This window comes from Nycticebus coucang, chromosome 11, assembly GCF_027406575.1.
Source record: "Nycticebus coucang isolate mNycCou1 chromosome 11, mNycCou1.pri, whole genome shotgun sequence".
In the NCBI taxonomy this organism is placed as follows: domain Eukaryota; kingdom Metazoa; phylum Chordata; class Mammalia; order Primates; family Lorisidae; genus Nycticebus; species Nycticebus coucang.
The window spans coordinates 7,328,347-7,344,517 of record NC_069790.1 but is presented as its reverse complement, the minus strand read 5'-3'; the positions used below and the strand labels follow the sequence as shown (position 1 = coordinate 7,344,517).

General features: G+C 39.4%; 1 protein-coding gene across 1 annotated transcript in view; it reads left to right on the top strand.

Moving 5' to 3' along the window:
• Nucleotides 1–16,171, top strand: part of ABCA13 (ATP binding cassette subfamily A member 13) — a 578,079-nt gene that overhangs the window by 388,353 nt on the left and 173,555 nt on the right. Inside the window, exons 46-48 of the mRNA XM_053553839.1 lie at nt 314–432; nt 2,290–2,377; nt 8,051–8,159. Of these exons, the coding sequence (XP_053409814.1) occupies nt 314–432; nt 2,290–2,377; nt 8,051–8,159 (316 nt within the window). The remainder of the gene's footprint in view (nt 1–313; nt 433–2,289; nt 2,378–8,050; nt 8,160–16,171) is intronic.

Below are 16,171 nucleotides of genomic sequence, written 5' to 3'. Positions count from 1 at the left end.
GAATCACCCCACTGGAAAACCCATTTCTCTTTTTAGTTCTTACAAATCCACCCCAATTTACATACTGGAAAAAAAAAAGTAAAACTCTCAGATATAATTGACTGCAAAGGTCTCAGGAAAACTGTGGCATAATTCTCCAATGTAGGTGACTCTTAAAGAGATTTTAGAAATAGGACCATGTAAAAGGCCATAGATAATTTATTAAAAATTGAAAGCAAGAAAAAAGTTACATTTAGCTTAAATTGAGTCAGGAAAACCATTGGTGGCCTATAAATAATACATTTCTATTTTATCTCTTTGAAAACCATCACAGAAGTGTCCAAACAGGAGTGCCAGGGCCCCCTACTTGACCAGCCGCCTGGGCCACACGCTGTTGAATCTCTCAGCCTTCAACCTGGAGGAGTACTTGCTGGAGCCGGCTGAAAAACCAAGGTGTGTTTAGGACTGTCCCTGGGTCTTTATTATCCTTCAAGAACTTGATAAAACCTATTGTTTCAAATGCTAATGTTCTACAAACTCAAAAGTCTAATACCAACCTTGGTGCTCATAAAAATTCCAAACAGTGGCTGCAGGCCTTTTAATAAGACTCCCTGCTGCTGGCTTGCACTCTCCTGAGCACTGCAGGGAATTGTACCAACTGTGGCTCCTCAGGGGTAGTAGCAGCAGAGCCGGAAGTGGTTTTACTGCTTTGGGTAACAAGAGCGGGTGCGTTAACAGCATAATGAAATGAAGGCCTTCTTTTAGAGTTCCAACATGGGAACCTGGGTACAAACTGGTATCTTAAAATTCCTCTTGAACAATTTTTGGGAAAGCTTTTGTTTTGTGCTGGATTTCCAGGAGGCTGAGGGAGAGATTTGGATGAAGGAGTTAGACAAAAGTACCTCTCCTTGCTTTAAAATCTTGGTGACATTTGCCCACATCATCAAATTTCCTGAGCCTCCCAAACGCATTGCGGTTGCTTCGCATAGGAAGGCCTCTTATGGGCTGCCTGTGTCCCTCTGGGACACCTCCCTGCCCTTGTCTGTCCCCTCTTGATCCTTGCTATGCTGGTGTGTCCTCATCCTCCCCAGACACTGCCACCTCCCCCAGTCTGGGTTGCCTGCCCTTTTTTTTGCTGCCCCACTTCTTACTTCCTTTAAACAGGTCCTAGAGTCTCAGATTTTCTTTTCTCACACTGATAGCTAGCTTTTGGAAGGTGAGAACTTGTTTGCCAAGAACTTGGGATAGTATCTAGAGCACATTAAAGATGCTCTATCAACATCTGTTGAATGAATGAATATATTCAACTGAGCCAAGTGGGAATGTATTCTTTATTCCTTTGCCTGCATTTTTTGTGGAGAGTAGGGACACTGTGTTAGTAGACTGTTCTTCAGTCTCCGTGGATCCAGATAGTGGGAAACCAAGTTTAATATGTGCCTTTATTTCTAATGTTAACTTGTTTTTGGAAGCTTAATACATAATAGATACTACACAACCCATGGAGATATGGAGATAAAATTTTTCCCACCAAGAAAAAAAACTCACAGAGTTGCATAAAAGGATAAACTAGCAAACAGTCAGATAAAACTCAGTGTGGTGATTGGTACAGTGGATGGACTGCATAGGATCTTGTGACACCTCAGAAGGAGGATCTAACGAACTGAAGTTCTCTGGCTCGGCTTTCTAAACCAGATCTAAAGTTCTGAGGGGGAATTTAAGAAAAAAAAAAACAAAGCGGGGAAGGCAAACCTGAGTGGCTTGAAAGATCATGACAGATGACGTAATTGTGAATAGCACATTTGTAGGGGGAAGTGACAAATAATTAAAATAATTAGAGTGCTGACGATCATAGCCACATCCATTATGTGCCATGTATTTCTGAACAAGATGGTAAATTCTGTCAAGTACACTTTGTAATGTGGCCAGCCTTATCCAGACCTTCTCTGAAAGCAACACCAGTCCCTGGGTGCCTGACCTGGGGGTCAGACCACTCTTGCCAGCACTGTGCTCAGTCTGTGTGGTCATGCACAGGCCACAGGTGCTCATACGGCTACTGTCCTAATACTCCACTGTGACTAGTGTAATTGGTAATGCAACACCTTCTGGGGAAGGGGGGGCGGGGCCTTGGTGCATGCCACACCTTCTGGGGGCAAGACATGATTGTAAGAGGGACTTTATCTAACAAATGCAATCAGTGTACCCTGGCTTATTGTACCCTCAATGAATCCCCAAAATAAAAAAAAAAAAAAAAAAAAAAGAAGTCCTGGCATTCCCTGGTTGAAACAGTGACATGCTATTTGTTGTGAACAGGGTTGGAGGTTGGTCTTTTGGAGTACGACCCCCCAGTGAAGCTCGAAACAAGAATGCAAACTTATCAAATCCCAAAGCTCTGGCAAAGGTAATAGAGTTCTTTTTTCTTTTTGTTGTTTGTTCTTTTTTGTTTCAACTTGCTGTCTTAGAAATTATTTAGGGAAATTCGATATGCAAATATATTCATGAGCATGGGGTGGGGGTGGCACATCAAATTCTAACATTTGTTACTGAGCATTAAGAATAGTTGTATGAAAATATTTCCTTGAAAGAAAAAATGACTTGTCTTCCGTTAGACTGTGTAGAAATAGAGCAAATAGGTTACTGCTTTTTGTTAAGACTTTGCCTGATAGATTAAATACATTTTGAAAGCTATCCATGGTCTCAGTAAGTAGTCTCATCACTAGCTTCCCTAGTGTCCAGAGTTCTTCTGAATGTGCACTTACATGCTTATCTTCATGAAGGCTGCATAGATGCAGAGCTGACACAAAGAAACACAAGGCTATTCTTAGGGTGCCTGGATTTTTAAGCCCTGCCATGCCTATCCCTACAAATTAAGAATGGGCCCCTGGAGTTACAGAGGCCAGGCAGGAGGGGTCTTCAGATGGAGGAAAAGAGGCCTGGGGTGGAGGGAGGATGCCTCGACCCACCAATGCGAGTGCAGGAGAGCTGACGAGTAGCAGAGGGCTTTCCAGGGGAAGGAAAAATTCTGAACAAACTTAACATGGAGAAAGATGAAAGATTCAGAGCCTTCGGTCTCCAAGATTGGGGCTATAGGATGGTGTTGAAGTAAGAGACAGATTGGAAAAGAGTAGATTGTGGGAGGAAGGCAAGTCCACCCTGGGAGAGTGCATGTGAGTTCATGTCAGGACATCAGAAGTTCTAATATGAACTGTTCAGAAATCTCTTCGTTAGCTGAAATTTGTTCAAATCTCTCTTCCTTTAAAGGAAACACACATGAAATTTCTAGCTTGATATGACAATATCATCATTCGTAGCTCTATAGAAAAATGACTTAAAATATACAGATATTTGCTGGCTTATATCAGAACATACTAAGTGGCCATTATAAAAATGTACCTAATTGGTGGAAGGAATCTGTTCATTTCCTCCAAGAAAATTTTGATGATACGAATCCAAGCCCTTCTCATTTATGGTAGATGTCTGTGTCTTTGCTTTGAGATATCCAGGGAGTCGAGGTTGTTCAGTGATGAGGGGCCAGTGATTCATGTGTTCCCCAACACCTGCTTCTTTTTTTCTTTTTTTTTAGAGATATAATCTCACTTTATTGCCCTTGGAGAGAGCTTGGCGTCACAGCTCTCAGCAACCTCTAACTCCTGGGCTTAAGCGATTTTCTTGCCTCAGCCTCCCAAGTAGCTGGGACTACAGGTGCTTGCCATAATGCCCGGCTATTTTTTGTTGCAGTTTGGCTGGGGCTGCATTTGAACCCGCCACCCTCGGGATATGGGGCCGGTGCCCTACCCACTGAGCCACAGGTGCTGCCCATCTGCTTCTTTTTATCTTTGTTTAGATTAGTCTTCTGTGCTGACATATTTGAGAGGTGATTTCTGAAGTTCTTAATGTTTGACATGTTCGGGGCCAGGCACGGGCATGCAAGTCCACTGCCTCTTGCCTTTTGGAGACTGAGCTGCTTTCCAGGAAGCCAAGGAATCCTATATTGCTGGGTGTAAGGGGCAATCTGCTATCTGAACACATGCTAGAGACTGTCACATCAAATGGTTACATTTACCTCTCAGTAATTAATAGCCAGCGTTTTCCTTAAGCCTTTAGGCTACATTTGTAAGATATAGATGGTTTGATTTTCATAGTCATTTTGAAGGGAAAATAGAAAATTTGCATACAAATAGGCTTAATGTATGGTGCATTATACTGTGGAATGTCTCTCTTGGAACCTTTATGAGATAACATCACTCACATCTTGAGTGCGTAGCTTATTTAATGAGAAATAGCACGTATACCCTTCAGGTAAAAAGAACAAACATATTGCCTTTCTTGCTTATTTGCAGAAATTTCTGTTCTCCCAGGGAATTTTGTACATTTGAATATCCAGAGGCATTTTTTTTTTCTTAGAACTACTTAGTTACTTTTCTCAGGAGCTATTACTCATGATTCCTGTGAGGAAAGGTCTATTTTGAGGTGTCATGATATGTTCTTAAAAGATTAACTTCCTATTTCACTTATTGGATTTTATCATTCTCTGACTTATGGGCTGACAGGGAAGGAAATCCCACACCTTATTTCCAGAATTTGGTCCAGTTTTATAAAACTGTTCTTGGGAGGAAAAAAAAAGGAGAAAGAAAGAAAAGCCTTTCCTTTGAACTCTACTGAAGGCTAATTTTCAGATCATCGTAAAGTATGCTTTGCTTACATAATGAGTTTATAAAATGTCTCTGAAGGAAAGACCAATTTATAGATGACCTGAAAGGAAGTTCAAAAACATTTTTAACTTTGTTCCATAGAACTCTATGAATCAATCATATGTGGAGATAATACAGTGTCACAAACACCTGCAAACCCACAGTGCTATCAACAATAAATGCATTTAGCTTGTGGTTGGTAGGGCTGGGCTGCTGTGGGCTGTCTTAGCACCTGCTGCTGTGGGGACTACTGCTTAGTACAGCCCCAGTCTGTCTTCAGGGAATGTCCCCCAGCCCATCATCTGCAATGGCCCTTAACTGTGCTCTCTGACAAATGCTGCTTCTTTCTTCACCCTCCTGGCTATCTGTGACTAAGATATTTGGAAATAAGTCTTTTGAGCAGTGCTGCAGGCTGGTTCCTGCCTGCGGAAAGCTGGGCTGCCACAGTCCGTTTGAGTTCTGCATGGGATCCAATCTTTTTGCTATGGCTCCCTGTGAAGCCCCAGCCTCTCCCTTTACCTCATTGAGGGCCACAAGTCACTCTCACGATTCTTGTGGAGACACACCACTTTCTCTAAAATTAGTACTGGTATTTGGGGACTTCAAAGTTAGGTCCTGTGGAACAACACCCCTTAGGATTCCTAGAAGCCCTTCTGTCCCTCTGAGAGGCTCCTTTGCCCTGTTCTCGGTGTTCTGAACACAGTCCTCGAAGCCGCACTCCTGACTGCGTCTTCATTCTGAGGCCATGTCCTTCAGCACACTGCCTAGAGAACTTCATACCCACGTCAAGATGTTAACTGGACACAATTCCTATCTTTAAAGTCAGCACAGGTGACAAATTTTGCCCAGTGTCTTGACACTGCATGTGATATGGACCAACATTTTCTGAGTGATCCACAGCGATTTTCTTGTCATCCTCCCCACTGCATTTCTACATGTTTTCTCTTGTGTTTCCAGCTTTCTCTAATTGTCTATTTGTACCCCCTCTTATGGGTCTTAACGCCAGTGTCACATGTTTTCAGTTTTTGGCTCGTTAATAACCTATTCCAGTGCCCATGACTGCGTGAATTATCTATTGCCACAGTGATGTTTGGTAATAACAGTCACAAACCTCGGTGACCTCAGCAAAGGATGTTCATTTAGCTCATGGGTCTGCAGGGCTCTGCTATTAAAGGCTTAGCCTGATCTTGGCCAGGAGTGATTGTACGTGTGGGTGGCTGGCTGCTGGCTTAGGCTGAGGTCTCAGCTTTGCTCCTGTGTTATCCTCTGCGAGGTTGGCCTCACCAGGCTCCCATGGTGATAGCAGAGACACCAGAGGAAGTGCAGGAATATGCCTGTGTTTCTCAAACCTCTGCTGTGTGTCATATTCTAGGCCCAAAGCAAGTCACATGGTCAAGCATAGTGTCAGAATAGGAGGGTGTGAAAATTGCCTGACACAGTCTGTGGATGCAGGGATTGTGCAGAACCAGGACTTAACTAAACTGAAGACAGAAGGCTCAGTGCCCTCGGAGGGTGAGGTGAGGGCGGCTGCACAGGCAGGCTCCTGTCTCCCCAGAGCTGCTCCACCAGAGCTGCTCTGCTCCCTCTATTGTTTTCAGTGTCATTTCTAAGATGGAAAATATCATTCTGTTCTTAAAACAAAAAAATAAAAACAAATAAATGAAACAAAACAAAATTTGAAAACCCTATTCCAGAGGCAAAGACTACCTTTGTCTCTCATATATTTTATTTCTAGTTAAACAGTTAAGGGAGGCCTTGCAGGACCCAGAGGTCACAGACAGGGTTAGTAGGAGGGTCCAGTTTCCATAGGTAGTGGGTTTTCTACTATATTAGCTTGCCTTTGAATTAACAAAATCCTAAGTTTCCACTATTTCCAGGAATAGGGCTCGTGCCTGTGCAGGTGTGTGTGTGGGTGTGTGTTTGTGTGTGTGTGTGACAGGAAGACCAGGGCACGATTCTGGAAGGTGACAGTATGAAGTTGTGTGGGACAGAATCTTGATTTGGATGGAAGAGGTGAATGTACCTCTGAGATATGACATAAGCTCCTTTAGTTTTGTGCTGAATGGAAATCAGAGTTTACCCTACTTTAAACTTTAGAATTGTGTGTCTAAGTGTCTCTAGATTTTTTCTTTTTCTTGTTTCTTTTTTGGTCACACAATCCCAGTCTGTCGAAGCACAGCGTTGGATACTCACAGACTATCCCAAGTTCTTTGGTTAGTGACCTTAAGCTGCTCTTCTTCCCCTTAGAGTTTAAAATATGATTGGTCAGGGATTCTCCATGAACGTTAAGAAAACATTATTTGAAAAAGAGCATGAATGGTGTGAGAGATGGGCTCTGCTCTCTGAGTTGCTTAATGAAGTGAGCTCTCTTAATGAACTGGGGAACATTGGCTAAGGTAGCAGGGTTTTGTTTTTGATTTTTAAATACACAAGCAATATTTTGTTTCTGAGCTGTTCTCATGAACACAATAGCTGCCACGGGGGCTTCTGGTTGAAAAAAATAACTCATTGTAGTATGATGGAATAGAAAGAAAAGGAGTTGGATGTCCTTAAGTTGGAAGGGCTTGAAATTGGCTCCAAACTTTGCATAAAACATCTGTAAGACCCTGAGCGGGTTCACTTGAAGAGACGTTAACCTTCTGGGGGGCAACCCTAATGCTACAAAGTGAATGGTCTTGTCACAAAAGGCAACCTAGTCTACAGAACCAAGCTGTTCAGTCAACTGAATTAGAACCAGAATGCACCAGTTTGACTCATTATACTTCTTGAAGACACCAGTTTTCCAAACTGAACATATATTTTTCATTAAAATATCGATATTTTGAAATAGAGATCCTGATGGTCACCTTAGTATTTTGAATGCTATATTTTATCTCGACTTTAATGTTACCTTACTTTCTCCTTCCCCTTTCCACTGACTCACATGCTACTTTATGCTCAGCAAATGTTTGGTTCCGTTTGTTTTGAGAAATAATGTTCCATGTTCAGGTATTAATTTGAAAGTAATCTTTTTTTCTGATCACTTTCCACACTTTTAATTTGCAGGTCAAATTTCATTAGCTTACCAGCTGAGAACAAAAAAAGAATGATGGGCTTCGGTTCTTTTTTCCCTGTAAGAATATAATTATAGAGCAAGATTCACATTTGTTCTGAGAAAAATTAATCTATTTTTAGTTGTAAATTATATGCTTGAGATAAATATAAGATTACCAGACTGGAATTGACTGCTCACTGTCAGCGTGCAGGAGGGGCATTACTTTGAGTCCTGCCCTCAGGTGCCATGGAAGCTAATTGACACATGTGTTTCCCGGGCTCTAGAAAAGCTGATGAGCAGACTGAAGAACTAATTTCATGAGCGCCACTCAATTATCTTTCTTTTTTAGGTGTGGTATAACCAGAAGGGTTTTCATGCCCTACCTTCTTACTTAAATCATCTAAACAACCTTATTTTATGGCGGCACTTACCCCCTGCTGTGGACTGGAGAAAATACGGTAATGCTATTTTTCATGTATTATATACATTCACTAATTTCCAAATGCAATGTTTTTAAAAGTCAGAGAAGCAGAAAAGGTTCTGAATAGGAATGTGAGGAGCAATGGGGAGATGTCTAGTTGGCAGCCAATCCATCCATTAGCACTATGCTAAGTTAGAGGCTTTCTCTCTCTCTTTCACTAAATGTATTTGCCTTTTTGAAACTGTGTCTTCATCTATAAGATGAGGGGAACAAAAGGTGACTTTAGCATTCTCTCTGAAAATTATTTTTATTCTGGGACTTGAAATACTCATGGAACCAAGAACAAATTTACATTTTAGAGCATTATTATGTGGAATACTATAACAGAGAAGACAGACTAGACTGCCCTCTGCTTGATTATTGTGAGGGTCAACACGACACTGTGTTTATGCCAGGCCTCAGCTCACGAATTATCTGTGTTGATCACTGATTCATTGTCCATGATTCATTTTGTAAATGGCGCAGGTCAGTTCTGAAATCCAGAGTGAATTTATTGGTTTATGGGAATGTTTATTTATTTTACTTGGGTGGGATAAATTGTAATTTATCAAACTAATTTCGTTTCTTGAAGAAAAAGCAAATAACGAAACAAGAATTAACAACTGGATATATTCATCATAATATATTTACAAAACATATTTGTTGAAGCATTAATTCACATAGAAGTCAATGCTAAACAGTTTAATATCCTATTACTTTATCCCTACCTTACCCTATTTGTACATATTTATTTTGTCTTCTCTATAAAGTTTTTAATAAAGTAAATGGCGTCCCAGATCACAGCAAGCTCAACATCTTGGGCTCACGTGATTGTCTTGCCTCAGCCTCCTGAGGAGCCTCCTCAGGAGCTTGCCTCAGCTCCTAAGGAACTGCAGGCCTCCATCACAAAGCCAAGATGGTTTTTCTACCTTTTTTTTTTAGTAGAGACAGGTCTTACCCTTCTTGCTAAGGCCGCTATTGAACTCCTGAGCTCAAACAACCCACTCACCTCAGCTTCCCGTAGTGCTAGCATTATAGGTGTGAGCCACCACAACCAGCCCAAATTTAATTATTTTGTGTCACTGTGATTTATTCTGAAATGATAACAGGTAATATAAAAGATTTTAAATGTGTACGACCAAGAGAAATATTATAAACATATGAAGCCTTGCAGAGTAAGGACAGCACAATAACACTTATTAAGTGTCTGAAACATACAAACGTACCAGAGACTCCAATAGATATTTCACATTCATGGTCTCATTTAATCTTCATATTGCTTTTGTATGATGGACAATATTTGCCTACTCTACTGATTAAAAATCTGATGTTCAGAAAAATCGCCTATTAGCTGTGGCTCTAAGGATGTTGGGTAATGGGACGATGAGTGAATGTAGGTCTAGCTGATAATAAGCCTTTGCTTTTCTACTGCATTGAACTGAGAGGTCATTCTGAAGCATGAATACAGCATGCTTCGTTCAGGGGAGTGGGAAGAGGGATCATTAATATTGGACTTCGAACAACAGGCAGAAGCTTGACTGAGGTCAAGAAGGCAGTCTAGGTCTTAGCCATGCAAAAGCAAGCTTAGTGTAACTTCAGAAACAGCCAGGAATCTAGGTTGATCTCATCATAAAGGTGAGTGTGGAGGGATAATTGCTGCTCACTCTTAGATCTTTAAAGTCAAATTCTGCTTAACCTCAACTGACAAAATGAGGAGTATGGACTTCAATAAGAAATAGACAGCCTTTATCAATGTTTGAGAATAAGAATGACATGCTCTAAATAATACGTTAGAGAGAATACTCTAGATGTTACGTATTAGATTGAGAAGGCTAATTATACAAAGTGACTTGCTGGAAGGATGATATTCATAATTTATAAATCAAGGTCAGGGTGAATTTGGAGGAAAAAAATGATAAAGTTCAGACAGATAAAAGGTTGAGATATTGGGATGGAGGGTAGGAATGATTTTAGGAATCTAAAGTATGAATCTGAGCATTTTTAGAATGAATTACTGTTTAGTATTGATCACATTATAAGAAATAAAGCAAGAAGAGTTATTTTTAAGGAAAGAGCATGGTGATTTGTACAGGATCAGAGATGCTGGTTTGATTTACACATTTAGATTAAAATTTCCAATAGGATTCAAAAACCAGACAGAAAAGTTCAGTAGAGCAGTCATAAGTAAAATTAGTCCCAACTGTATTGAAAAAAGGTAGGTGTTTGTGGCCAGTGAGATCTTACCTGGGTCAGACGCTGATGCAGAAGTGAAGAAGGAGGCAAGCAGAACAGAGGAAGAAGGGACAGATGCTGCAGCCCCCAAGGTATGAAGGTTTAGGCACTAAATCCACGGAAAGATGGGAAAAATGGTAAAATATTTCAGAGTTATCAGGAAGAATGAGAATGCAAAAATGTTGCTTGTGACCTCCAGAGGGCTAGTTTAGTGCAATTCTAGATGGAAAATCAGAGTATATAGAATGAAGCAGAGAAAGGCCATCTTAAGGATTTAGAAGACAAAGCAGATAAACTCCATTTTATGGAAGTTTGGCTGTGAAGAGGAGTGAGAAGAGCTGTGTGTGCATGCAAGTATGTGTGTGCACACACATGTGCATGTGGGTGATAAAGGGAATGATAGAAGATTTGGTAGGCGGCTGATGAAGTAGAGTTTGAACGTACAAGAAAGATAAGAAAACTTATGGATCAATAGAAAAGAAAAAACCAAATGGAAATCTGGAAAAAGTAGCCATGTTTCTATGTGATAGAACAGGATAAAAATGAACCTATGGAGGAAATTTGGGAAATGTGGTGATCGTTGTGGAACTTTATGCCAGCCTGCTTTGATCTCTATAAAAAGCATGTAAGACTCAAGGGACAGTGGTGAGTGTGGATGATTAAAGAGAGACAGAAAATTTGCATATATCTGAGGTGGAGAATATATATATTAGAGAGACAGAGCAAACATCTGAAGTCATGACTAAAGGTTAAAGAGAGGCACATTTAAAGAAACTATACTTTTCTGGTGAATGTGGTTGGTTGGCATGGAGTCATTACAAAGCCATGATTTTTTTTTTTTCCTACTGGTTTGGAATTAACACAAATGACAATGGATGATGTTTGCTGGAATAAAAACTGATAAAAAGTGGGATGTCTTAGCATAGGCTCTGAAGTGGAGAGGGAGGCAGATACAATCAGCAGGGTCTGTGGTTGGGCACAGATGTTACAAAGTGGATGATAAATGGGATCTGCAACACTGATGGCGGAGGAGAGAGGAGAAGACAAAGACTTGGCGAAGGGAATGAGGTCAGAGTTTGAGATCACTGAAATACAAATGTGCTGCCCAGTGACTGAAAGGAGGTGAGGGCAAAGTGTGCTTAGATAAAGGGTCTCAGGAAACATTGGAGATGATCTCAATAGGAAATGGAGGTACAGAGAATGGAGGCTGTTGGAGCATCTGTTTAGAAGAATGGAGATTGATTTGTGGCACTTCTAGCTGTTTTCCCACTTAGTACACCTGATCGATGGTGTTTATAAGGTGGCCACTTATGTGGGAATACAGAGAGTTCAATGAACCCCCAACTGTAGAAATGAAGTAAAATCAAACGCCTTCTCAGATTTATTTAGAGGGGCTAAGCAGGCTAGATAAAACTATAGAAAGAAAAAAAAAAGAAACAAATCATTTTTAAAAAGTGTTTTATAAGGAAAAAGAAATATATGATTCACAAAATATTTTAAAAGTTGAGCTTTCTTTTAAAAATTAGGCTTTCTTTTATACCTCCTCTCGTCAAATTATAGTAGAAGGCAAATAAGCATAAATAAATCTTATAAAATATGCAGGATGTAGAGATTTGAAATAATAATTAACATGAACTACAATGGTAGAAAGTGGTTTGAGGATTTTATTAGAAGATTGTTTGCATTCTTTAATGGATACATTCATTAAGAGGATTAGTTTTCATCTGCTTTCCATGGAGACATGTCTTATCACACTTTCCACTTCCTCTCAATTATGCCTTTCTTGGTTTTGCTTCCATTGGTCTTCCAGGAGGTCCAGACTCTTTCTGCTAGTTCTTAGCAGTTTCTCTTTATGGCATGCAGAGTCTTGTGCTACCCATCCTTATCCCATTAACTACATGGCAGTGATGATAGTGACAAATGCCTTTCTGCTATTTCTTTTCTTTTTTTATTGTTAAATCATAGCTGTATACATTAGTGCAATCAAGGGGTACAATGTGCTGGTTTCATATACAATCTGAAATATTCTCATCAAACTGTTCAACGTAGCCTTCATGGCATTTTCTTAGTTATTGTATGTAGACATTTGTATTCTGCATTTAGTAAGTTTCACCTGTACCCATTCCAAATGCACCATAGATGTGGCCCCACCTATTACCCTCCCTTCCCTCTAACCTCCCCCCTCCCTTCCCCTTCCTTGGCCCTTTCCTCATAGTCTTGTGCTATAGTTGGGTTATAGCCTTCATGTGAAAGCTATAATTTAGCTTCATAGTAGGGCTGAGTACATTGGATACTTTTTCTTCCATTCCTAACATACTTTGCTAAGAATAATATTTTCTACCTCCATCCATGTAAAAATGAAAGAGGTAAAGTCTCCATCTTTCTTTAAGGCTGCGTAATATTCCATGGTATACATGTACCACAATTTGCTAGTCCATTCGTGGGTCGATGGGCAATTAGGCTTCTTCCATGACTTAGCAATTATGAATTGGGCTGCAATAAACATTCTGGTACAGATGTCTTTGTTATATTGTGATTTTTGGTCTTCTGAGTATAAACCTAGAAAAGGAATTATAGGATCGAATGGCAGGTGTATTTTTAGGTCTCTAAGTATTCTCCAAACATCCTTCCAGAAGGAACGTATTAGTGTGCATTCCCGCCAGCGGTGTAGAAGTGTGCCCTTTTCTCCACATTCACGCCAAAACATCTCTGGTTTTGGCATTTTGTTATGTGGGCTACTCTTAATGGGGTTAGGTGATATCTCAAAGTAGTTTTGATTTGCATTTCTCTGATGATTAAGGATGATGAGCTTTTTTTCATGTGTTTGTAGATCGTGCATCTGTCTTCTTTAGAAAAGTTTCTCTTCAAGTCCCTTGCCCAGCCTGCAATAGGATCACGTGTTCTTTGCTTGCTTATAAGTTTGAGTTCTCTGTGGATTCTGGTTATTAAACCTTTTTTGGAGACATAACCTGCAAATATCTTCTCCCATTCTGAGGGCTGTCTGCTTGCTTTACTTACTATGTTCTTGGCTGTGCAGAAGCTTTTTAGTTTGATCAGGTCCCAGTAGTGTATTTTTGATACTGCTTCAATTGCCTGGGGAGTCCTCCTCATAAAATATTCACTCAGGCTGATTCCTTCAAGAATTTTCCCTGCACTTTCTTCAAGGATTTTTATAGTTTCATGTCTTAAGTTTAAATCGTTTATCCAGTGAGAGTCTATCTTAGTTAATGGTGAAAGGTGTGGGTCCAGTTTCAATCTTCTACAGGTTGCCAGCCAGTTCACCCAGCACCATTTGTTAAATAGGGAATCTTTTCCCCACTGAATGTTTTTAATTGGCTTGTCAAAGATCAAATAACGGTAAGTAGCTGGATTCATCTTTTGCTTCTCTATTCTGTTCCAGATATCTACTTCTCTGTTTTTGTGCCAGTACCATGCTGTTTTGATCACTATCGATTTATAGTACAGTCTCAGGTCTGGTAGCATGATTCCTCCTGCTGTATTTTTATTGCTGAGTAATGTTTTGGCTATTCGAGGTTTTTTCTAATTCCATATAAAATGAAGTATTATTCTTTCAAGATCTTTAAAATATGACAATGGAGCTTTCATAGGAATTGCATTAAAATTATATATTGCTTTGGGTAGTACAGACATTTTAACAATGTTGATTCTTCCCAGCCATGGGCATGGTATGTTTTTCCATTTGTTAACATCTTCAGCTATTTCTTTTCTTAAAGTTTCATAGTTCTCTTTGTAGAGATCTTTTATGTCCTTTGTTAGGTATACTCCCAAATATTTCATGTTCTTTGGCACTACTGTGAAAGGAATAGAGTTCTTGACTGTTTTTTCAGCTTGGTTATTGTTGGTATATATAAAGGCTACAGATTTACTGGTGTTGATTTTGTACCCTGAGACATTGCTGTATTCCTTGATCACTTCTAAAAGTTTTGTAGTAGAATCCCTAGTGTTTTTCATATATACGATCATATCATCTGTGAAGAGTGAAAGTTTGATCTCTTCTGACCCTATGTGGATAACCTTGATCGCCTTTTCTTCCCTAATTGCTATGGCTAAAACTTCCATTACAATGTTAAAGAGCAATGGAGACAATGAGCAATGAGACAATAGACAATGATCTAAGTGGAAATGATTTCAATTTAACTCCATTCAATACGATACTGGCTGTGGGTTTGCTATAGATGGCCTCTATTAGTTTAAGAAATGTCCCTTCTATACCAATTTTCTTAAGTATTCTGATTATGAAGGGATGCTGGATATTATCAAAAGCTTTTTCTGCATCAATCGAAAGAATCATATGGTCCTTATTTTTCAGTTTGTTTATGTGCTGAATTAGATTTATAGATTTACGTATATTGAACCAGCCTTGAGGCCCTGGGATAAATCCCACTTGGTCGTGGTGTATAATTTTTTTGATGTGCTGTTGGATTCTGTTTGTTAGAGTCTTATTGAGTATTTTAGCATCAATATTCATTAGTGATATTGGTCTATCATTTTCTTTCCTTGTTGGGTCTTTCCCTGGTTTGGAGATCAAGGTGATGTTTGCTTTGTAGAATGTGTTAGGTAACATTCCTTCTTTTTCTATATTTTGGAAGAGGTTTAGTAGTATAGGTACTAGTTCTTCTTTAAATGTTTGGTAGAATTCTGATGTAAAGCCATCTGGTCCTGGGCTTTTCTTTTTAGGGAGATTTTGTATAGTTGATGCTATTTCAGAACTTGATAGAGGCTTGTTCAACATTTCCACTTCATTTTGGCTAAGTCTTGGTAGGGGGCATACTTCCAGGTATTGGTCGATTTCTTTCATATTTTCATTTTTCTGAGAGTAGAGTTTCTTGTAGTATTTGTTAAGGATTTTTTGAGTTTCTGAGGGGTCTGTTATTTCATCGTTACCATTTCTGATTGATGAAATTAGAGATTTTACTCTTTTTTTCCTGGTTAGGTTGGCCAAAGGTTTATCTATTTTATTGATCTTTTCAGAAAACCAACTTTTGGATTTATTGATCTGTTGTATCATTCTTTTGTTTTCAATTTCATTTAATTCTTTTCTGATTTTGGTTATTTCTTTTGTTCTGCTGGGTTTGGGGTTGGAGTGTTCTTCCTTCTCCAGTTGCTTGAGATGTCCCATTAAGTTATTAACTTCCTCTCTTTCCGTTTTCTTGAGGAAGGCTTGCAGTGCTATAAATTTCCCTCTTAGGACTGCCTTTGCAGTATCCCAGAGGTTCTGGTAATTCGTGTCCTGATTGTTGTTTTGTTCCAAAAATTTGGTGATTTCCTTTTTAATCTCATCTATAATCCATCTATCCTTCAGCATAAGATTGTTTAGCTTCCATGTTTTTGTATGGGTATGCAGATTCCTGTGGTTATTGCCTTCAACTTTTATTCCATGATGGTCTGAGGATATGCAAGGAATAATTTCAATTTTTTAAGATTTGCTGAGGTTAGATTTGTGGCCTAGGATGTGGTCAATTTTGGAGTATGTTCTGTGGGCTGATGAGAAAAATGTGTATTCAGTTTTGTTGGGATGAAATGTTCTGTAGATGTCTGTTATGTCCAGATGTTGAATGGTTAAGTTTAAATCTAAAATTTATTTGCTTAGCTTCTTTTTGGAGGATCTATCCAGCACAGTTAAAGGGGTGTTAAAATCTCCAACTACTATGGAACTGGAGGAAATCCAGTTGCTCATGTCTGTTAGAGTTTCTCTTATAAATTGAGGTGCATTATGGTTGGGTGTAGAAATATTAATAATTGAAATCTCATCATATT